Source organism: Pezoporus wallicus, unplaced genomic scaffold (genome assembly GCF_028554395.1).
Source record: "Pezoporus wallicus isolate ANWC-B61680 ecotype Strahan unplaced genomic scaffold, APGP_CSIRO_Pwel_v1 contig_5485, whole genome shotgun sequence".
NCBI lineage: Eukaryota > Metazoa > Chordata > Aves > Psittaciformes > Psittacidae > Pezoporus > Pezoporus wallicus.
The window spans coordinates 155,139-178,992 of record NW_026641550.1 but is presented as its reverse complement, the minus strand read 5'-3'; the positions used below and the strand labels follow the sequence as shown (position 1 = coordinate 178,992).

The window sequence follows — 23,854 nt, the reverse complement described above, 5'->3', positions numbered from 1 at the left end:
TGTAATTGCTTCTTGCAGCTGGTAGACTTAGAGCCATGCCTCAGGTCCTGCTGATTACTTTTGTTAGCTCTGAAGCCTGTTCTGCAATTGGATGCTGAGGGTAGCTCAGGTTGGAAGAGGTGAATCTCCCGTGTTTAGTTTCTGCAAACACGGGGGCACGCAATGACACTGCATATGTGGGCAGGCCAGCTCCTGGCACTGCCAGTTCCTCTCTGGACAAAGGTCTTAGCATAGATGGACATCTGTTTCAGTGAAGCTCCTGTGCTGGGACTGCAGGTGAGTTTCCATGGTTCCTTTCAGAGCTACCAGCTTTGCAGGCAGGGGATCCCAGCATCAGTGGGAAGGCTGAGGTCAGGCAGGTGGCTGAGAGGGCAAGCCATCCCTGGGCACACATCTTCATAGATCAGATTTCATCTGTATGCCCACTGAACTTACAAGGGTGTGATTTCATTGATGCAAGGATACCGCTGAGGAACCATTTTCAAGGAATGTGAGGCTAGTAGGAAAAGGGGAATACCTTTTACAGACTGATTGATTTGACTGGGGGACAAAGAACCAAAGAAAGAAAAAACTCATCAGAAAAGTTTTTGGGCACTTAAGCCCTTTTTCAGAACTGAAACAATCAGAAAAGTTAAAGCTAAGTGCAGACTGAGAACAGATGCTCTGAGTTTAACTCAGTTATGCTAATCGATTGGCAATTGATTTTGAAAGCATCCCTTGGCTGCTTGTCTGCGACTGCTTGGGATGTTTGTTGAACTGACTGCTCTGTAGTTTCCCCCATATCTGTGTGAACACACACAGATACCGACAAGAACTGGATTTTTTTTTCCCTGAGTTATCTCAAGTTCCCCAGTGTGCCACGATTTGTTATAAAGAAAAAAAATCAATGGTTCAGTGAACTCATTAGCCAAATAAATCCTCTTGGCTGTAAGTTATTCTCCTGCAGATTATAATAATTATTATTTAAACAGTTTTTCTTTAACATCTTTCTTAATTACTGATGGAATAGTATTTTGTTACCACAGTAAAATACGAGTATTTTATCCATTATCCACTGTTGTTTCAAATACAGAGAAGAAATACCTATTGAGTTCTTGGGTTTCATTCTGCAGAACATACATTTACTCACAGAAACCTGGGCAGGTGCCCAGCAAGTGCAGTTCTTTGGATTCTCTGCTGCTGGAGCAGCCATGGTTGGACACACCAGGGTTGATCTTTGGAGTCCTGCATGCAGTTGTAGGCACCTGTTCTTCAGTCCCGGTTTTACAGGGCAGGAAGGATTGGCAGCATTCTTCCATGAAGCACCGTGGGCATGTGAGCTAAACACATGCTCCACAGCCATGCTGACCTCCACGGCTGGTACTCAGCTGTGCCTCCCCAAGCTTTCTGAGGGGCCAGCTGCAGGGTTTGGTCAGCGCTGCCAGTTCTTCTGAGTGGCACTTAGAGGTAAAACTAGATCCAGTGGCTGGAAATTGAAACTGCAAAAATACGTATTAGAAATGAGACACATTTTTAATAGAAAGGGTAATTAATCTACTAGTTAATTGCATCTTAGAATAGCTTATCATGGTGGATGTAGATTTCTTATCTCTGGCTTTTTTAAAAATCACTGGAAGATCTGCCCTAGCCCAGACCAGAATTTATCCTGCATGGTGCTCAGCCCAAGTCCCAGGGAAATCAGTCTGCTTAATTACAGATCTATGATCCATAGTCCTGTCACTCTTCCACACTGGTCTAACACTGGCCTCTGTCACAGCTGGGACTGTGTTTGGCCTCAGGGTAATGAAACAGTTTCATGTTTCCCTTGACAGTGCTGCCCGCTTCACTGGTACTTCATGGATATCTGTGACTTCCCCTTAGTTCCCTTCATTTTGTAACTACTGGTTTGTACTGGCTCTATCAGCTTCCTGGCTCTGAATTTGCTGCCTGCACTGGTTTCTGAAATAGACATTATGAAATAAACAGCGATGCTAATTTATAATTTTATTTAAATATTTTCTCTTATTCAGTTCCTCTCACAAGCTTTAGCTTTGAGATTTCAGCCATTTAGAAGCACTGAGCAATTTCACCCTGTAGGACTGGGCAGCGTTTGTGCATTGCCAAGTGCACAAATGCAGCCCTCAGGGCTGGATGTGACACACAAAGGCAAACTCCTTTCACCAGTCCACCAGCACATGAGGACAATCCACCTGATGAGGGTCTCTGACTCACAGCAGTCTTTGAGTAGCCCCATGCAAAGCTCTGCTGGACTGACTCCAGGGGCTGGTTTGGCCCTAGAGCAGTTCTCCTGGTGCGGAGTGCTTCTGGTATCTCACCATTAGGAGCATGACTCCAAATGCTTCCTGCATGTCTGTTTTCATCTAGACATTCTGCGGCAGATGCAGATGCTCCTGGGGTACCATCCTCTGCAGGTGAAATGTGGGGGAGCACACCCCTGTTGTATAAAGATGCTCTCTGGGGCCTGCCAGCCCTGCTCTGTTCCTCCAGCTCATCACCAGATGTCAGCAACGCTGCTCACATCCACTCTGTCCCATCTACCTCATTGCTCCTGGCTGCAAGGCTGTCCTTTGGGCTTCTGGGCCACCTGGGCTTGCGCCAAATGCAAACACATGTTTGATAGTAGCCTGTGACTTCTTAAATTTGCTCCTATGCCTGGACAACCTTAGTTTGATTCCTGAAAAATACTACAGCAAGTAACTGAACAGTTTGCAGCTGCCTGAATACATGCAGAGTTGGTAAGACCAATTCTATGTCCTTCATTATCAGGTCAAAGGGCCTGAGGAAATGAACAGAAAGAGCAGATGTTCTGTGTCTTAAGTATCTTAATTTCATGCTCTTTCACATTAGACTCTCAAAACGAATTTAAGAAAAGACAATATAGAGTGAACTGCTGTTAAGTGAGAGCAGAACTAGTCAGAAAACCTTACTTGAAGTCAGTTACCAGCAGTCATACTGCAGTGATACAAAGAGGGTGTTACCTGGAAGTCTGTCCTGCACTTTTCTAGAGTTCTTAAAGACTTCCATAGAGGTGTAGACAGGCTTATTTTATCTGCAGCTGTGCTGGTTGAGTTACAGACCCAGCTGCTGCTAAGGCAAGCAGGACAAATACCAAGTTTTCCCCTAGAACCAGCAAAGCCCAGCCGGAAAAGCCTTAGTAAAGCCTGACCTGCCAGAGATGGTGCAAGCTGAGATGTGCAGGAACAATCATGCCACGTACTGCCCATGACCAGCTGCACAGAAAAGGCACAGCTGTTGTGGCATGCACAGATCAGAGTCTGATATGTAAAGAAGTACCACTCTGGTCTGCTCTTCCAGAGGTGTGGTGTCCATAGCATAGACGGCAGGCTGTGGTGGGAGCAGAGGACATCAAGAGTGGGAAGAAGACAAGGAAATGGCCAACCAAAAGCACCTCGGGGATTTGGAGCTGTATATTCTGAAGAAGAGAAAACTGAGTGGTGACAAAATAACTATATCTAAACATGGGAAAATTGCATGAGCATCTGTCCTGTGAGGAAAAGCTGAGAGAGCTAGGACTGTTCAGCCTGGAGAGATGAAGAGACTCGGGGATCTCGGTGCAGATGAATACCTGAAGGGAGGCCACAAAGAAGGGGAAGCCAGGCTGTTTTCAGTGGTGCCCAGTGGCAGGACCAGAGGTAATGGGCGCTAAATGAAACACAGAAACCTCTGTCTGAACAGCAGGACACATATTTTCACTGTGAGGGAGATTGAACACTGGCACATGCTGCCCAGAGAGTTTGCTGAATCTCGCTCCATGGAGATATTCAAAAGCCATCTGAACAAGGTGCTGAGCAACTGGCTGTAGATGGCCCTGCTTCAGCGAGGGGCAGGAATGGACAAAATGACCTCCAGAAGTTTCTGTCCACCATTCTTGTATAGTCCAATAGTAAGGTCTGTGCCTGATACGAGCCTTGCTTCTGTCAAAACAGCATCACAGCCAGCACATTATCTAGATTTTCTGAACTTCGAGTAGATAATTTTGCAACATTACCTTTGCTTTTAATATGTTTAGTAGCTATACTGCAGGAATGCCTAGAGGCCGTGACTAGATTTAGTCCTGTTGTGCCAGATTCTGCGTACAGATCGTAAGTGGAGCAGGTAAAGGCATAAAGTTAAGGCTGCATAGCAGTTTCCATTAGAAAGACCTGCTTTCATTTGCCAGTGAGTTATTAAACTTTAACTGTTGCCGTTGTGGTTTGCCATGCTGTGTGCCTGTCACAGACTGAACTTTTCCCATTACAACTACAGCAAAAATTAATTGGCCTGTACTTAGCCAACAGCCTGTGTACCAGGAATATGCTCTAGACTCCCCACCTTGGAGGAACAGCTTACAGAGCAGGAAGGAGAGCTGGCTCAGGTGCTCCTTCTTCTCCCTAGTAGTATGGGATCAACTTTTCCAAAATTACCAGCCTCTGAGGATCCCATTTTGCAAAGACATTTTTGGATGCGGATACTTTTCTCCCAGGAAGCCTCTGCCTATGCTGAGCAGTTTGAAGTTATGCCAGATCCTCCGTTCTAACCAGGCAGGTCATGTACCGTCTTCAGCATAGATGCTGCGTCCAAAGTGCCAAGTGTTGCGTAGGAAACTTCACAGTCTTGCCTATTGACTTTTCCATGCTCACATTTCCAGCAAGGATCAGAGGAGGAAGAGGATGAAGATTCAGGAGTTCTAATGTAGAAAATAGACAAGAGGGCTGGGAAGCAAAGGCGGCTGAGGAAGGAGGGCCAGCTCAGGCAGTGATGTGGTGGAGGACATGGGACAGACTGGTCTGTAATTACTTAAAGGCACTGCTTGCAGAGACTGGACTTGAATTCAGTGCTTGGGGCCCTGCCTGCTGAGACTCAGGACCAAGTGTTGAGGTGTTGAGGCTCATAAACACTGAGCTATGTCCCAGCAACCCCAAAACAGAAGGGAGAGAGCAGATCTCCTCCCGAGACTCTTTTCTACCTGAGTGTCTCATAATGCATCCAGTAAGGTCCTGAGAGGTCCCTCCTTGTCAACAGCTGAGAATGCAGTGAGACCAGGGGCTTTACCAATTGCACATGCAATTGATATTTCTCTCGTACCTGGTGTGTTGGATGGTGTATCTTCAGGCACGTTAAGGGAACATACCAACTACTTGTAAGTGGGGAATGGAGCCTGATAAAATGGCACAGAGTGGCTCCCGCAGAGAAGGCGTGTGGAGAAAGAGAAACGCCCAGGGAGCTTACTGAACAGCGGAGGTCTGAGCCTCAAGTGGAAGCCATGGAAACTGCATTTCCACTAGACTGAAAAACTGTGGAAGATTGGATACAGAATACAGAAACTGGGAAAGCCCCTGGAGGCTTAAGGGGTATTAGAGTTATCATGTACAACCTAGACCCTCACCCTTCCAGTCTGGCTCATCCTGCAAGGATGGTGGATGTCGAGCTCTCAGTCTGTGTCATGTTTAATGTACGTACTACAGTATAATATTTGCTTTATTCTGCCTAGAACACTCCTCCTCCTCCCGCCCCCATTCCTTCAACCTTTTCTTCTCTGGATCTTTGCTGTACAATTTGGCAAATGAATTTCTACCTTTCTTTAATGCATAGTCTCATGAGATAAAGTAAACCCGAGCAGAATAAGTTAGCAGGACCCTGAGTACATTCTTCTTCTGGGGGGGGGTTTGGCTCTCCAGGGTCAGGACCAACTTAGGTGATGTCTGTCTTTGGGGAGCCTCAGCAAGAGCATGCCCCTCTTTGGCTGAGGAGCTGCTTTTAAGCTCAGGCTCTGACCCTCAGTCTCTGCCTGAACTAAGCTGGAAGCACACCTGATCTTGTACCTCCCTCATGCTGACAATGGTCCCAACCCACTGATTTGACTCTCTGGCTTAGCCTTGGACCTGCCTTACCACTTGGAGACTTGCTGGGTGATCACTAACTATTGGTGACCCTGGTTACCACCACCAGATCTGTTCTACTCACCTCTCTTGAGTCTTGTGGGACTGTACCCTTGTCAGTGAAGACACTGCCCCACCTGCCTTGCTGCAACTCTTGCTTCCTGGCACCCCTTCCCTGTCGGAGCAGCATGCTCTTGCTTCTCCCAGCATTTAACTGAGATTCAATGTTTGAAGAGAGACAGGAGCTGCGGCAATGCAAGTGTATGTCCAAGTAATGAGAACCTTAATCTTGGACATATACATAGGTATTTGCAGGGTACAAGCTATGGATTTGCAGAGGCCAGTATGGAAACTTGTGTTACTGGCTTCAGGAAGGACCTGCTGCTTTGGACACAGGCAGTGATCCTTCCCTGTGGGAGCCATAGTTCATTCCCCAGCTTTCTCAGCTTCCCCAGCAAGGTCACTGAAGATTGCACTTTCTTGTTGCTCTCAGATATCTTGCTGACTTGTATAGGGTGCAAGGTGTGGGTTAAAGGTTCACCGAACAAGCTATCAAATGACAATTGCTCAGGAGTTCGCAAGTTGCTTGCATAGCCTTGCTTTGGACCCTTTTGAGTACGGGTCTTGAGATCTAGTGACTTACACCTGGCTACACTTTTTCTCCATGGCCTAGCATAGCAATGGAATGAACCCAAGGTGTGTGCCTGATGTTGAGGCCAACCTGAAGGTTCCTTTCCCACAGAGACATTTGGCAGATGAGACTGAAGAGCTGGGCCAAGGACAGATAGACACGGATGTTGACCTGTAGACCTTGAGTGTGTCCCTCATCAAGTCACAAGTGACTCCTAGGGTGGGATTCATCCAACTGCTAGTCACTGCCAGCTGCTTTCCCAGCCTGAAAACTGTGTCTTCATCCTAGAGTAGGGTCCAAATGGTCTACACCCTGTAAACACCCCCATCTCTTCCTTAGTGATCTAAGGGCCATCAGTTAGTGGGAGGTGTCTGCATGACAGTGGTGAGAGGGATCCCTCTTGCCAGGCCTGAGTTTTTTGATTCATTATCTGTGACTGGATGATTATTTTAACATTGACTTCTCCACACATCTGTTTCTCTGGCTGAGGGTAGGGCAGGTTTTGCCACAGAGGGTTATTTCTTCAAGACTGCAAGGATGTGCCATAGAGATTGGCATAAAAGACACGAAAGAAAGAGGAGGCTCTGTGCAGGCCCTTCATACTGATATCACAGCTGGGGATTCAGATTGTGCCTGTTTGGTGGGGGAAGGCTGAGTACCACACTGTCAGCCTGGTGGGCCCATTGGCCTCATTTACATGCTCCACACAGGATTCCAGTGCCCAACCCCATGGCTGGACTGTCATGTCTCCCACAAAACACTTGATTAAGGCTGCAACAAAGTGGTGTTCAGAGTTCCTTGGAGAAAGAGTAGAAGGTGGTGGTGTTGAAATCTGCATGTTCAGACAACCTGCATAGCTAAGCAACCAGGAGTACTGCATCCCTAGTCAAAGGATGAGTGCAGGCAGGGGTTCTGAGAAGAGGACTATCCCTAGGTGAGAGCTGAAGGTCTGATATGTAGCTGGGTCACTGAAAATGCAGCTGAAGTGAGTTTAGACACAACTTCAGCTTCGGCATTTCTCAGCTTCCAAGTGCTTTACATGGTAATCCAGATGCTGATTCTCTTCCGAGGCAGGGCTTTAGTTTGCTCGATGTTCAGCATGTTACAAGCCCAGTAAGCATCTCATTGTGGTCATGAGCGTAACGTAAGCGCTCCATTTTAGCCAGGCCGTGCACCACAGGACACGCAGCAGAGCAGGGCAGAGCTGTGGAGCTCTCGCCGCAGTTCAGGAGCAGTCGGCTTGCGCTGGTCTCACTCGCTCTGCAGATGGAGTGATGTGCATCGGCAGCCAGTCGGGGTACGCGTCTGTCACTCGAGCAGGGCGCCGGTGGGAGGGCAGAGCCCAGGGGCTTTGTGCAGCTGCAGCGCAGCGCGGGCAGGTTCGGAAACCCCGGCCCCGGCTGTCTGGGGCCGCCCCAGTGGTGGACAGGTCCGGGCAGGCTGAGCCGCCTGGGCGGGAGCTCCCCGGTGCCCCGGGCTGCGGCCCCGCTCAGCCGGGTCTTAGCACCGCCTGCCCGGTCCTGTCCCGACGGAGCCGAGCACCGGGAGCTCCCCGTGATGCGCGGCACCGAGGAAGCAGCAAGGGGGTGAAGGCAGGAGAGCCTCAATCACCGCTCGGGTTTCAGCCACCCTCTCCCGCTCCGGCTCGAGTGCGTCTCTGGACGACCCGACAGCCTCCCTCTTCCCGCAGCACCCTCGCCCGCCGGTCTCACAGAGACCCCGCTCCGAACCCGCCACAGAGGCTCCGGGAAACGGGGTCCGGAGCCTGGAAAGAGACAAGCCAGATCCTGCCCGACGCACACTCGCGGAGCCCCGGCCGGAGACGGGCGGTATTCCGGCACAGCGCGGTAGCCCCGAAGTGGCGGGGCCGCGCCCGGCTGCCGGGCCCGGCTACTGCCCGGCAAGGAGAGGTCCGTAGGAGCTTTCGATCCCGCCCTGCACCCCGGCCCCCGGCCGCTCCCTGTCAGGAGCGCCGGCCCCGGCCGGCTCCGAGAGCCGGTGTGGCTTGCTGCGGAATGGGCCCGGCTTATCCCGTCCCGTATGTTGTCCCGGGTCCGGGAACGGCCCGAGGATGGATGTGCAGAGAGATGTAGCCCGGCCCTGTCCCGTCCCCACAAAAGCGCCCTTGTGCTGGCCCCGTAATTGCTAATCATCAATCACCATTAATAACAGCTGATGAGGCGGGAGGGGGAGGTGCCTTCCCAGGGGCTGGCCGCGCCGGGGATAGCGGGGAGTCTTGCCCCGCCGGAGCGGGTGCTGAAGGAGGAACTCGACCGTGATGTGCGGAAGATGGATGAGAGCAGAGGGCGACACCCCCGCCCGCCTTCCCTCCCCTCCCCTCCGCGGCCCGGCCCGGCCCCCCCGCGGCGGGGCGGGCGGGCGGGCGGCTCCGAGCGCGCCTCCACTCCGCCGCGCCGAGCCAGCGAACGGGCGGGAGGGCGGCAGCTCTCGCCGGGCGCCGGAGCCCACGGGAGGCGGCGGGAGCGGGCCGGGGCCAGGGCCGCGGCAGCGGCGGGGCCCGGCGGCGCGGCGAGTTGGCGGCGGCCCGAGCTCGCCGGAAAGTTGGTGCCGGCTGAGCCGGCGGCGCCCGTTCGCCATGCAGAGACCCAGCGGCCAGGGGACCGCCTTCTCCATCGACTCGCTCATCGGGACGCCGCCGCCGCGGTCCGGGCACCTGCTCTATACCGGGTACCCTATGTTCATGCCGTACCGGCCGCTGGTGCTGCCGCAGGCGCTGTCCCACGCGCCCCTGCAGTCGGGGCTGCCGCCGCTGGCGCCGCTGGCCTCCTTTGCCGGCCGCCTCACCAACACCTTCTGCGCCAGCCTGGGCCAGGCTGTGCCCTCCATGGTGGCTCTCACCACGGCTCTGCCCAGCTTCTCCGAGCCCCCCGACGGCTTCTACCCGCCGCAGGAGCTGCCTCCACCACGTGCCAACCCCGACGCCGGCTGCCGGAGGGGCGCCGAGGGTCTAGAGGCGGAGGAGCTGCCCCCGGGGCGCGACAAGGGACCGCCCGAGCCGCCGCTGCACTTCCCGGACCCCTTCCCTGGCCTGGCAGGTAAGAGCGACGCGGGCCAGCCCTGGCCGGTGGAGAGCAGCTCGTCTGAGGCGAGAGCCGGCCCGCCTCGCCCCGCACTTACACAGCCCCGAGGGGCACCGCGGCGGGCAACACCGCCCGCCCGGCCGCTGCCCAGGCTCTATCCGTCTCCCCACTGGAGGCTGCCGGTGGGCGGCACCGTGCTCGTCAGGACAACAGCCGTGGAGCCCGCCGCTCGGGGGACCGGTGTTCGGCGGGGCCGCGATGGGCCGGGGCCGCGGAACCTGCCCGCGGCTGCGTTCCCGGTGTGTCCATTTGGGCCGAGCCGGGAGGACGGCGTCGGCTCCTCTCCGTTCCGGGCCGGCTCTGCAGCGCCCGCAACTTTCGCGGGTGTGAGACAAACTCTGCTCGCCTTTTCTGGGCCCGGGCGGCGGGAGAGCCACCAGAGCCGCCGGTCGAGGCGGCCGCCACGGCGGGGCACGGATCATGCGGTGGGACCGGAGCGGTGCGGGGTCCCGGAGCTGGGGCCGGTCCGGCGGCCCGGAGCTCTCCGAGGTCCTGGCAGCTGGCCCTGAGCGAGCGAAGACTGCGCGCAGCCCTTCCAGCCTGTCCCGGCATCGTTCGCCGCAGCTATGGTGCGGGACTGCTCCTTGTCCCCGGCACGATGCAGTGTCCCGGGCGGACCGCGGGGCTGGGGGATCCCTCGCTATCCCGCAGACCGCCCCGCCCGGGCGCCGTCGTGCTACGGCTGTCAGCGCTCCGCGCCCCTCACAGCCGCCCAGAGCCCCTTTCCCCTTCCGCTTGGTCCACCGCCCCGCGCTGCTCTGCCCGCTGCCTCCGCATCGGCTTTTCCCGACGGCGCGGGCAGGCGGCGGCTCTGGTCCCGCGACCTCCCTCGGTGCTGGCCGGGAGCGGCTCCCACTGCCGTCGCGGGGTCCTCATCTTTGTGAGGCAGGCATCAAGCTCTGTTACTTGTTGCTCTGTATTTCTCAGCCAGCTCCAGCTCTTGCTCTCTTCCACGTCCGCTCCTGCAGCAAGGGGCTTGAGGTGTCCTTTCTGCCATGAGACTGAGACAAGCCAACATCTGAGTCTTTCTAATGTGGCCTGTCCTGAAAACTGTCTCCCCTGGTCATCCCCCTGAGATCCACCTTTGTCTCACAGATTTCCTGGCATTGATGCATGCCAAGAAGTCTCTGCTGCTTCTTTCAGTGCTTGGCTGTTTGTTCTCCATCTCCATTTAGTCTCTCCTGGATAAGCCTGGGTCTTTTCCTTGCGCTACCTTCTCTCAGAAGACTGTTTCCCTCACTCAGGCACCTCTTGAACCTTTTCCCTTAGCAGGACAGCTGGGGCGTTTTGCCTCCCCATTACCTGTGTGGGTTATCAGGCTTCGGTGCCCTTCCGGTGCTCCCAGGCCTCCGTCCTGAGTCAAAAACCCAGTGCGATCTCACTTTTGTTGTGAAAGTGTCCTCAGGGACAGAACTGCCCTGAGCAAAACCTGTATGCAGCCTGTATGACCACATCTTCCCAGTCTATGGGGAAATGAACTGCATTGTGCTTGATTTCCCTCTGTGGCTCCTCCATAGCTAAGCCAAACATGTTCTCTTTTCCCGAGGGACTCGGATGAACTGTTCAAGCCATTTCTGGTATCGAGAAATAGTGTCTCTAATACTTGCCCTGTTGTGCCTGGCTCATGTAATGGAAGGAAGTATGTCTTGCTGCTCCTTTTCTTTTGCTGCTGTTTATGAGCACTCGCTTGCTTTGAAGCCAGGAAGGATTCCTGTCCTTCTGCACACGCATGTGTCCATGTGTACCTGACTGTGGCTTGCTCTGCACAGGTCCAAGAGGATTTGTCAGGCCAGGTGTGCCCACCTTCTCCTTTACCTAATGTTTCTCCTGACTGAACCAACTGAGGCCCTTAGAGATTGGCAATACGGTTTGTTTTACCAGTCATCTCTGATGAAAGTGAGGCTGGTTGCTGTAGGCTCTCTTCACAATTAAGGAAGAGAAAGATGGAGGCACCAAAAACTATAATGCAGTTTGCATTACCTGTGTCCCTGTCCAAAAGCAGTTCTTCAGGGAAGAGCAAGAGAGCACAACCTTTGCAATACTTCTTGAAATTACACGTAAAATTGCCTACCATCCAACCACGTGCAGTTCAGGAGCTTTCTGAGCCAGGTGTTGTTTCTGTGCATTTAGTAACCTTTGGCCAATTCCTCTTCTGCGACCTTATCTAGTCTCCCCTGGAGTCCACCAGAAAGGAGAGATAAACTTGGCATCAGCCACATCCTGGGGCAAGGTGTTCCACAGATCTCTTATCTGTAGAAGAGCCATGTGAAGAAGAAATGCCTCCTTTTGTCTGTTTTGCTGACATCAAGTGAGTTATACCCTAAAGTGACTATTTCTGTCCCTGGGCTCCATTAGTATCTCCATCGTGCAGGTGTCTATGGAGACAAGATCAGTTGCTTGCTGGATCAGCCAGAAGAGTCAATGCTCTATTTTAGGGCCTCTCTCTGCATCTACTATGTCTCAAACTTGCTAACTTGCTTCCAGCTGTTGTTACGCTTCTTGAGGGGGGAGAAGCATGTGGGGAAACTGGTGGCAAGAAGCAGCAAGGCTTTGAGGCTGGTTTGTTGCAGCTGTAGTAACAAAGAATACAACTCCCAGGATAAAGGTACTCAACACCCCCAGCTCTCCACACCTCTCCTGAGAGCATGTTTGTTCCTGAGCTGTACCTGTCCCCACCAAGATCCAGGCAGCAGCTTGAAGACCCTCTCTTGGGTTGATGTAGTAACAGCACATTCAATCAGAGACAGGGTGAAGTTTCATGTTGTTTCCTGTGATCATGACATACAGCTCGTGTGTGCATACCAACACAGGGTTCTTCTGGCTGTCACAACACACATTCTTGAACTAGGACCCTCGGATCCTGCTTGAATAATTTTGTCACCTGTGACACCCAACTCTCCTCACCATGCTTACCATGTCCAGAATCACAGAATAGTTTCAATTGGAAGGGACCTTTAAGTTCATCTAGTTTGACTACCCTGGAATGAGCAGGGGTAGCTTCAACTAGACCAGGTTGCTCCAAGCCCTCTCCAACCTGACCTTGAGTGTTCCCAGGGATGGGGCACCTATCACCTCTCTGGGCAACCTATGCCAGTGTCTCACCACCCTCACTGTAAAATATGTCTTATTTCTATCTAGTCTGATTCTGCCCTCTTTTATCATTTTTGTGGCCTCCTCTAGACTCACTCCAGCAGGTCTCTATGTTTTTCCTAAGATCAGTGAACTGGGACTTTGTGAAGAACAAAGCAATGGGTCAATCCCATTCTTCATCTCCTGCCTTCTTGCTGTTTCTTTTTTTTTAAAGTCACAATGCTTCGATTCATGACAGCTTCACTTCCTGTTCAAAGGCCTTTAAAGTCTCAGTAAACCCTCCCACCAAATGGGTGGGTTCCCCTGCCTCCATTACTTCCTCAGAGGGACATACTAGATGACTAACAGACTGATATACCAATTTTCTTTGTGAAAACCTCTGGTTTAGATGCTGTCATCCTATAGTTCTGAGTTCCTTACTACAAACTGTGCCCTTTTGTAAGACACAAATGTGAGATGTGTTAGTCTGCTAGAGACTATCTAAAATGTGGGGTCTGGTTAAGAAGAATGTATCCAGAGAGAGTACCTGTTTTACAAGCGACATGTTGCAGCTGGTAGCTCAGCCTTCTTCCAGTCTCTCTTGGGGCAGTTGGCTCTTGTAGGAGTGGTTGATAGTGTGGCTGCTGGGATGCTGCCCTCCACCAGTGGGGAAAGACAGCTACGAGTAACTCCTGGTGAAGACACTGATATCCTCGTTAAGAGCTCTCTTATCAGGCCTCATGCTCCAATGGACAGGTGGTACACAGAAATGAAAGTTCTCCTTTTCTTTGTCAAAGTGCTTGCATAAGACTGTGCTCTGTCAGCCAAAGTGTTCCATGCCACCTGCAGCTAATCCTCACCCCCACAAGTACCGATTTTCTGGGTCTTTACTATACTCCCTACATCTGTGGGAGATTTCTTCTCCGGCCCCTGGCCCTCAAGAAGAAAGAGGTTACTATCTATTCTTCTGCAGCAGAATAGAGATTAAGGTGTTTCTTTCCCCCTTCATGAAGAAGGAGGAGCAGAGAGATGATTCCAGATCTCCAAAGCCTCCCACTCATTCTCAGGAAGTCACAGACTTGCTGCAGAACCAGCAAAGGATGTGGGAGCTCCACAGCAACCAGACTCCTAAGAATGTCTCCTGGGCTCAAGCAGTTTCTTGCAGTAGCTGCTTGTGCAGCTTCAGGCGTCTGAGGGCTGTTCTGCCTTTCTTACCGAGGTGAGGTGTCCAGAGACCCAGTGGCCAAGGTGCACATACCTGGACACTGCTTAGAAGCTTGTAGAGCTGCTGCTTCTTCTGCATGTAGGATTATATTGAGAGTGGCATTGCTTCAGAACCACCTCATTTCAGCAGCTATTCCTGCTGTTGGGTCAGACTTGGACCATTTGCTGGTCTCTTCTAGTCTCAGCATGATAAAATAGCTTCATCTGCTTGTGCATAACTGTGGATCCTCTACCACTCCATGACCCCTAGCTATGCCTGGGAGCATCTTCTCACTTGATCTTCTATGGCACCTTTGTTTGAGCCCTTCTACCGAGGAAGTGACTGGCTTCCAGGCCTCTTTCCACTCTCCCACCTATGTTCTCCCTTGCTCCATGGCTGTTTAATCATTCAGGCAGCAATCTGGGACACAAGAAGCTTGCAAGAAGGAGATTCATACCACTATACCTGACCAGTATCCCTGAAGGCAATGCAGCAGAATTACCTGCACTGGTCCAAGCACTGCCTCCTTGAGTGGCCCTGGTTAAGGTCCCGTGTGTTGAATACTGTTGGAGGTCTCTGTCCTTCCCTCTGCACATACCGCATGGGGAGGTGAGCCCTGAGCATCAGCTGCCTAAGCACTTTGTTCCCTTGTCTGTGCAGCTCTGCTGTAGAGTACTGTGAGGTTAGGGAGAGAGTGTTGGTGGTAGGACACCCCACGTCCTGTAGAACCCCTCAGGTAGGTTTGCTGGGCTGGTGCCTGCTCTGACTGCTGTTTCCAGGACGGTCCTTCAGCTCTTCTTGGCTGGCTTTGTGCCGGGTTAACAGCATTGATGCAGTACGATAGGACAGAGCTGAACTGAGGGACAAGGTACAGACTTTCTTTCCGGATGCGGAGGTCTGGACAAGCCCTGGAAGCGAGGCTGGGCTGTGGAATAGGGATGGCGGCAGCGGCTGTCGTGGCTCAGACCCCAGCGCCGGGCAGGCTGCGGGCAGCGCGATGCAGCCCGCGCTGCCCGCAGCTTGGCAGAGAGCGCGGCTGGGGCAGGGACCGTCGCTCCTCTTGCGGGCGTGCGAGGGGCTGCGGGACCGGGGCTGCGAGACTGGGCGAGGGAGGGGGAGCCTCGGTCGGGGCGGGGGGGGCGGGCGGGCGGGCCGAGCCGAGCCGGCGGGCGCTGATGCTGTGTGCCCCGCAGACGGGAAGGCGTACAGCTCGGACGAGGAGAAGCTGGAGGTGAAGTCGGCGGCGACGCCGTGCAGCGAGCGGGAGGAGGAGAGCTCGGCGGGCGACAGCGAGGAGGAGCCCTTCCTGGACGGGACGGCCGCAGCCGCGCTGGGAGCCAAGAGCAAAGGCAAGGGCGGCCCCGCGGCCGAGCAGACCCCGCCGGGCTCCGGGGCCGGGAAAAGCCGCCGGCGGCGCACGGCCTTCACCAGCGAGCAGCTGCTGGAGCTGGAGAAGGAGTTCCACTGCAAGAAGTACCTGAGCCTGACAGAGCGCTCGCAGATCGCGCACGCCCTGAAGCTGAGCGAGGTGCAGGTGAAGATCTGGTTCCAGAACCGCCGCGCCAAGTGGAAACGCATCAAGGCGGGCAACGTGAGCAACCGCTCGGGCGAGCCCGTCCGCAACCCCAAGATCGTGGTGCCCATCCCGGTGCACGTCAACCGCTTCGCCGTGCGCAGCCAGCACCAGCAGATCGAACAGGGCGCCCGGCCCTGAGCGCCGTTGGGGCTCTCGGACCCTGGGGGGGGCTGGCCGCCGGCAGCGGAGGGGCCCGGCGCGGCAGGGGCGAGGCCAGGGAGCCTGCTCGCACTCCTCTGTACATGTCCCTTATTTATTCCGTGTAAACTCTGTACATACGGCAGCGTGTCCGTCTGTCCGTGCCGCGGAGAGCGCGGGCCGTCTGGCCCCCGCGGGTGCCGGCCGCCAGCCGCGCCGGGCCGGGGCCAGGACCACGCTGCCCGCGGGCGCCCGCCCATGTATAGCTGTGATTTCAATAAATTATTTTCTATGGAACGAGGCGACGTTCTTCCGCGGGGCTGCCCACCCGGCTGCGCTGCACGGATGGACGGGCGGCCGCGGCCAGCAGCGCTTCCCGGCCCGGCAGCGACAGGGACAAGGGAAGGGGCAGAGGCTGCGGGCGGTGGCGCAGACCCTAAGGGGTGGCCGGGCACGGCTGGGGACAGCGGGGGGGTCCGGGGCTCGCCCGCCCCTCGGCCCGTGCTGGTACCGGCGGCTGTGCGGGGAGCAGCGGTGACCTTGCGGGCTCCACCGGCCCCGGTCCGGTACGGGTGCTGAGACACGGGAAGGGACAAAGAAGGGGAGTGGCTGGGAAGCTCCCGCGAGCATCCGCGGGGATCTATAGCCAGGGCCGTCCGTCGCTGTATCCCGCAGCCCCTGCTGCCACAGCCTGCCCGAGGCCAGAAGCGCACCCTGGGGTCAAAGGGACGTGTGCGCTGCCCCCCAGCTCCTGACACGGCTGTGTCCCCTGCCTTGCCCCGGGACAGCCGGCATCCCTGGTCCCCCATGCCCTGGGACAGCAACCTTCCCACCCTACTCCCCTCGAGATTTGCTCTGCAGACTGTCACCTCCCTAAAGTCAAAGCCCTGCCCATCTCATGGGTCTCATGCCAGGACCTGGCCTTTGCTGGCCGTGGGCTAAGGCGAGGTCTGTGCCCTGGCTCTTGATCGATGAAGGCAGGATGCTTGCCTTCAGTCCCCATGCTGCCCTGGTGCGCTGTGCCAACTCTAAGCACGCTCAGCTCCATGTACCAGCAGCACCTCTGAGGTCCAGTGATGCAACGCCCTCCACCTCTTCAGGGCTGGAATTCCAGCTGGAAGAGACCTGCCTCGAAGACTTTCCCTGCCTCCTTAGCCCATGGGGAATGAACGGAGAAATCCTCCTGCAGCTCAGGTGCTTTACTGCCACTGAATCCTGAGGGGAAGGTAAGGGTTTTGCCCTTCCTTGTAAACCTCAGCGTGTCTCACCAGTACTAGTTCCTGCTTCTCTTACCACACTGCTGAAGCTCCACAGCCATGAGCAGGGCTAGGATGGATGGGCACTAGTGGCACCAACAGTGTTTCCTCGCCCCAGCCTGGAGCAGCTGCTGAGTCTCACTGCACTGATGAAGGAGAGTGGTTATAGGCTTCCTGAGCAGGGGATCTCGTATCTAGGCCAGCCAGAGTGGAACAGTCTGCTCTTGAGAGCTACTGCATGAGATCTGCTTCTGAAGCCACTCTTCTCAGATGGTTGAGACCAACCCCTGATGAAGCTCCAGGTTTGCACAGCACACAGCTGCATGCACAGTCCTGAGTCAACAGTGCAAGGACCATGTGATTTCATTGCTAACTGGGTGTCCAGCCATGAAAACCTCTGTCACTGGTTTGACAAACACCAGTCAGCCTAGCCCATGAGGCAAGGGAGCTCTCACACATCTGTACTGTAGTAGCAACACCCTTCGCAACCCCACCAGAGGCTCGTGGACAGGGAGAGTGTGTTCTCCAAGGGTGTAGGACATGGTGCTGCTTGGATGCTGATTGCTCCAAGGTTTGATATGGAGTTTGAGTGACTGTTAGGTCAGTCAGGTGCTGGCACCCTTCCCTGGGAGACAGGGCAACTTCCCTGACAGCCGGAGCTGACTTCACCTCCCTAGGTGCCCTCCCTAATGATGCCACAGCAAGGGCTGCATATCTCCATGCTGCCTGGGGTGAAGTGCTCCCTCCCTATGGCCCTTCCCTTTTAGGCAGGTGAAATCTGTTACTCTGGAGCGTGGACCCCATGCTCGGCTGGCAAAAGTGAGTCCTCCTGCAGAGCCCTGTACCCTCAGAGTGGGTGGCTCTCCCTGCCCATCAGCTGCTGGCTCTAGCTGGCCCGAGTTGCGACAGCCACAGCTGAGAGCAGAGCAACCGTCAGGACAAAGCTGTGCTCCTGGATGTGCTAGGTGGGTGCTTCTTTCCACAGAGATGTTTGTTGCAGGTCCAGAAACAGTGCTGCAGGACCCTTTCGTGACTTGTCTTTCTGTGCGCCTGCTGGGGCAGCAGAGCACATCTGCTTCCTGCAGCTACAGCAGGACAGCTTCTGCCTCTGTCCACTGTACCACCGACCTGGAAAGAAGAAAGGCTCCTCAGGAACTGCCTGGCCTGGTGCTGTTCACAGCATACCCAATGTGGGCTTGGCCTGCTCAGGTATCAGCATCTGCTGGCATTCACTCTGGATATGGGAAGGTAAATGTCCTCTGGCAGCTGACCCCAGGTGCCCAGTGCTCAGAGGAGCTGACTGTTCCCGTCAGCATGCAGGCAGTAGAGCTGCCTGCATCTGAGGACTACAGCTCAGGTATTCCCTGCTTCTCTCTCTTTGGATATGGGTTGTTCAGAGGCAGAGACTGCCAACTTACCTACACACAGCTGCTAAAGGGGGTAATGTACCATTTGCAGCAACTGCAATAGCTCCTGCACATGAGCTGATGCACACACATCTGGGCCAGCTCTGGGGAGGGTGTGAGGAGGGCAAGAGGAGGCAGGATGAAGCAATTGTGCAGCTATAAGCAGTGCTCTGTCACTATAAATGTGTCCACATGAGGGGTCTGTGCCACTGCAGCCTAGCACAGCACAGCAGTACAAGATGAAGCACAGCACTCTGAAAGATGTCCAGAGCTCCAGGGCTGGGGCAGGGATGGTGGGAGGAGTTAGATTTTATTTTAGGGTCGGAAAACCCCCTTGTTCTTATTTGGCGTTTCCAGCTGACCCTGTGGTTTGGTAATGCCCTGCTCCAGTGGCAGTTTATTGCGTTCTTAACCCATCACACCACCATCCCCAGCCATGCACGCCATTGCCAACTTGAACCCTGTGTGCGCATTTGTCCATGGACTGCTGTGAGAATGGATTGGAGAACTGGAACTTTCAGCTTATTAGAAGTTATCTGGGGCTTAGCTATTTTTTTGTTGCTGAGTTAGGTCAGTCCCAGAGCCAGTGCACAATGCAACCCTACAGTCGTGTTAATGCAACTGCAGCTGCTGCAGCTCAGCTGATGCTGAGGAGGTGACAGACTCACTGCTGTCACCAGGGTTGTTGGAGAGCGCTGCACAACAGCAGCGTGCTCCTTGCGCTGTGCAGAGCAGAGCTCCCCTGCGGACCTTGTGCATTGCAATGAGCCTGATGCCTCCTGCACGGCACAAAGTGCTGCAACGCACCGGTGAGTGCAGTGAATGCCACTGCCCAGGCTGCAGAAGGAGCTGCAGGACATCCCCAGATACAGGATCTGCTGGGGTAGAGGGGCAGCATGCCCCATGAGCTAGAGCTATAGGTGCTGCATCAGTTAGACTGGGGAGGGTGGGAGGAGGAGAGCAATAATGAAAAACCGGGCAGTCAAGACAGAGCCTGGCTTGACAGAGCCATGTGGATGGGAAGGGACCTCAGGAGGTCTTTGGTCCAACACCTGCTCAAAGCTGGTCCTGTTAGATCAGAATGCTGAGGAACATGGGCAGCTGACTTCAAGTATCTCCAAGGATGGTGATCCCACCTCTTCAGGCCTCTGTTCCAGTATCAGACCACCTTACTTGTATTTTTTCCCTTGTATCTATTTGGAACTTCCCATGTACCACCTTCTGTCTGAGGTCCCAGTTCTGGAGTAGGAACTCGTGCAGGGAAGGAACTCATGTAGAATCCCAAATGCACACACTTCTGCACATAGAAAATCAGAATCACAGAATGGTTTGGGTTGGAAGGGACATTCAAAGTTCATCCAGTTCCAACCCCCTGCCACAGGCAGGGACACCTTCCACCAGACCAGGTTGCTCCAAGCCCCATCCAACCTGGCCTTGAACACTGCCAGGGATGGGGCAGCCACAGCTTCTCTGGGCAGCCTGTACACATGTGTATGCACACACACAAAGTAAAATGTAGATATGGATGTAGACACACAAAGATGTGTACGTATATTTATTTATATGTTGAGTTTATAAATATATTTTTATACATATATATACACGCATACATATGAACAAGACTTATTTTGCCCTCATGAAGACAGTTTCATCACTTACAAGGGAATCCTCTCTACTCAGATCTGCACACTCACTTACCTGGACAATGGTTCTTAAAGAACTTGAGAAGGAATGGTGAATGCATCCCATGGGATATTTATTCACTCAGGGGTCCCCTCTCAGGAAAAGCTTTCAGTGCAACAAAGGTGGCTCATGGTGTTCTCTAACAATGGGATCATATGAAGACTTGGTGGGCCACCACATGGTGCTGGTGTTCCTGTTGCTCATAAGTCAGCCTCTCCAGAGCTTGCCCAGCTGCTTTGCTGCTCTGCTGGTGGCTCACAGAGCAGTTCCACAGGAGGCCTTTTTCCCAAAGCAGGTGTGCAGTAGGGGCCCTCTGACCCTGGTAGAGCAGACTTGAGGCAGGGCAGAGGAACATCACTGTGTGCTGCAGGGGAACCCGTGCTGCTGGGGGTTGCCTTTAGGGAGCAGCTCACCATGTGCTCAGCCTCAGTCAGAAATACCATGCTGGTGTCGTCACTGCAGGAATCCGGCAGTGCAATGAACCTGTACCCTGGTGAGAAGTTGGCTCTGAGGGCATGTGAGTAGAAGAGACACAATCTCCCTTCCCACCCAGGAAAGGTTATGAGCTTCCCCCACACTCCAATTCCTTTACAGCCAGCTCCACAGCAGCACACAGAACTTAGGGTGCAGGTACAGGGGGGATTCAGTAGCTACTCTGGTCATGATGGCTTCGGCAGCAGAGTTCAAAATCCTGATGGGTCCATCTTTGGTGCCAAAGGAAAATGACCCGAGACCTGAAAGAGGTTGTCAAGGCCAGGCTGGATCTGGGGCTTGAGAGGAGAGAGGGACTGTAGCCACACTCTGTTGTGCTGCTGCTTGCTCAGGTGCTGGGTGTGTTATGAAGCACTTCACAAGACTGCAGTGCTTGATTCCTTCCTATCCAGGACTTCTGAAACCCTTCCCAAGCAGTGGGGTCCCACTTGCCTGCCTATGCTGGACCTTGCACAGTTTACCTGTTTGTGCCAGTGCCCTCAGCTGCCAGGCTGAGGTCTCCTCAGAGGGCTTCGGGAGGACCTGTGCTGTGGACTTCCGTAGGCCAGATACCGAGATGTGAATGGGCACAGGGTGAAGGTGCTGTAGGGTAGCATACTGGTGCCGTATCTTGGTAAGCACAGGCCAGGGGAGCTGGGACATTGTGTCACACCTCCATCCTCTCTTTCAAACAGGCAGGGCTGATTGGAAATATAAAAGTGCAGACCAGTAGTGTGATCCCTGCTCTGGCCATCTCCTGTCAAAACACCTCTGCATGTACCCACTGCGTGCTCCCCTCTGCCTCCCAGCTGGGTAGTACTGCCCCATGCCATGGCTGCTGCCCCCAGGAGCCTGTGTAAGCTCAGCTAGGGCTGTGAGAGGGCTCATGGCGCTTGTCCTGGCCAGGGTCTGCTGTGCCCAGGCTCTCTGGGAAGTGTTGTAGACCTGTGGCATGGCTGGTTTCCAGCCTGGGGCTGCACACCCTGGGTGTGCTAGTGGTCCTTGCTCCTGCCCTGCAGCACCCACATCTGCTGCTGCCACTGCTTCAGCTCGGAGGTGTGAGTGGTGCTGGCTGGCTGTGGCAGGGCCCTTATGGTGCTGCCAAGGAGCTGGTGTGGTTATCGCTGCTGCTAAAGGCTGCCTCATGCAGGGACAGCCCCACTGTGCTGCTGCCCTGGCACACCCCTGTGGTGTACAGAGCAGAGGGCAGGGTCTGCCTGTGCCCTCCCTGGCACCAGCATGAACAAGGACACAGCAGGTCCTGCCTCTGCCAGGCCCAGGACCATACTGAAGCCATGCAGGCCACCGTGGTACTGAGATGTGCTCAAACTGTGGGATAACACTGGGGCAGGACCACAGTGCTGCTGTTGGGGTCTGGCCCCACTGCCAGGTGGAGGCATTCTGTTTTTCCTAGCAGGGACACTGCTGTTCAGCACAAACCCATTCCTCCTGGGGACAGGAATGGCATGCCCCAGCCCAGAGGCTGCCCGTGCCCAGTACAGGTCCTTGCACTGGGGCAGCACAGTGGTATGGGGTGGCAGTGCAGTGCCCCTTAAGGAAACAAGGACCACTGCGGTGCCAGCAGCCCACAATGACTACTCAAGAGCTGCAGTAAAGGGCTTTTTTTTCCTTGGTTCTTTGGGACGGTGTCAGAAGCCACAGGGAAGCTGCTGGTGCTCCCTTCCCCTGGGTGCAAGAAGAGGGTAAGCCCCTGGACCCACAGCATCCATCTGCAAGATGTGGGCAGCAAGCAGTGCGCTGGGACTATCTCCAGGGGGCTGTGCACTGGCAGTGGTGTAACCACCAGTAGGACCTGGCCAGGGCTGTGGGTGCCCCGAGGAGGGCTGCACACCCCTATGGGCACCATGTAGCTCCAGGGCTGTCCTCACACTGCTCTTATTGGCACGGCCGCTCTCCCAGCCCCAGCGCTGGGGCTGACCCCAAAGGCAGAGCGTGGGTGCAGGCGAGGGGGTTGAGCGGAGCCCCTGGCTCCGGAACTGGGTTTGGAGCTGGGTCCAGGCTGTGCCATAGGCAGGGGGCGTCCCAGCGGGGCAGGGCAGGGCAGGGCAGGGCAGGGCTGGGATGGGAAGGGAGGCGCCGGGGCTGGGCCGGGTGGGATCCTGCGCAGGAGATGATGTATGGGCAGATGTATCAGATCGCACAAGATAAACAAGCAGTGAATTTCATCAGGGCCCATCATGGCTTTAATTTGGCTGCCTAATGAGTCAGATCCAGCCGCGCAGATAAAAGTTGTCAGAGCCGCAGCCCTAATGAATTTCTTGCCACTTGTAATCAAGGCAGCTTGTCTGAGGGGGATGATTAATGGGCCCCAGAGGAGCTGCCGTCCCTCGGCTTCCATTCCCGCTAATGCAGTCGCCAGGAAATTAACCAAGCCCAGCACCGGGCTGCGGCTGGGGCTGGGGCTGGGGCCGGGGCCGGGGCCGGTGCAGGGCACCTATGTGTGCTGTGAGGAAGAAGGGGGCGAGGCATGAGGTGCAGACATGGGCACGGGCAGGGGAGGGCTGGGACTGGGGCCAGGAACGGGATGGGGACCACAACACTGGCACATGCGGCTAGTACATGGAGATGAATTAAGGCACTGGAGGGGTTGGGACCACCATCTGCAGCCACCATAGGAGATGCACAGGGAAGAGGCCACAAGGGTTTGGAGGGGACTGCTGAAGGTGGGGTGCCAGGGGGAGAGCTGTGTCTCTTGGTGCCTCCCTTCCTTACAGCACTACCATACAGGCTTGGGGACCAGTCCCTGTGCCCAGTCCCAGTGCAGAGCCTGGACCCAGGCATGGTAAGGGGGGACGCTGGAGCCCCAAACTGTCACTTGTGGTGTGGCCTTGGGTGAACTGGCAACACTGGGCCTTGCTCAGCTAAAAGCTGGAAGCAGCATGTGGGGTCGGGGTGGTGGAGCAGGGACCCACGGCTCTCTTCACTGCCGGGGGCCGTCTGCCCCTTGGGGCTAGATGACCCCAGTCTTCTGCAGCGATGTTTTTGTCAAGCAAACTACCCAGGCTCCTTGCTTGCTGAGACAGCCCATCACTCCCTGCCCAGCTCTATTTCAACCCCCAACCTTCGAACTCACTGTACTGTGCACAGGGACCAGCTGGCCCCAGCACTTCCAACCCAGCATTTCCTCTGCCCAGCACACACCTCATCCCAATAGACCCGTGCATCTCTGGGGCTGTGTCCCTACACTGGCCCACAGCATGTGGGGTTGACACATCTCCGCTCCCCACCGCAGCGCTCTGCCATGTACACCAAGGGGCTCATCTCAGCACGGGACTACTGTTACCAACTCCCAGGCGAAGGAGAAAGGGCTGAATGTTTGTCAGCCTGGGATGCAAATCCACCAGGCACCAAGGAGCAGGCAAGAAGCAGAGAGGAGGCTGCACTGGAGGCCCAAAAGGCAGCACACAGAAAAGCTGGCC

General features: G+C 55.0%; 1 protein-coding gene across 1 annotated transcript; it reads left to right on the top strand.

The window, feature by feature from the left end:
- The first annotated feature begins 8,799 nt into the window (after window positions 1-8,799).
- On the top strand, window positions 8,800-15,717 carry GBX1 (gastrulation brain homeobox 1). Its single transcript, XM_057424283.1, is given in 3 exon segments — window positions 8,800-8,883; window positions 8,885-9,566; window positions 15,078-15,717. Coding segments are annotated over 3 exon segments (1,287 nt in total). The 3' UTR covers window positions 15,599-15,717.
- The last annotated feature ends 8,137 nt before the right edge of the window (window positions 15,718-23,854 follow it).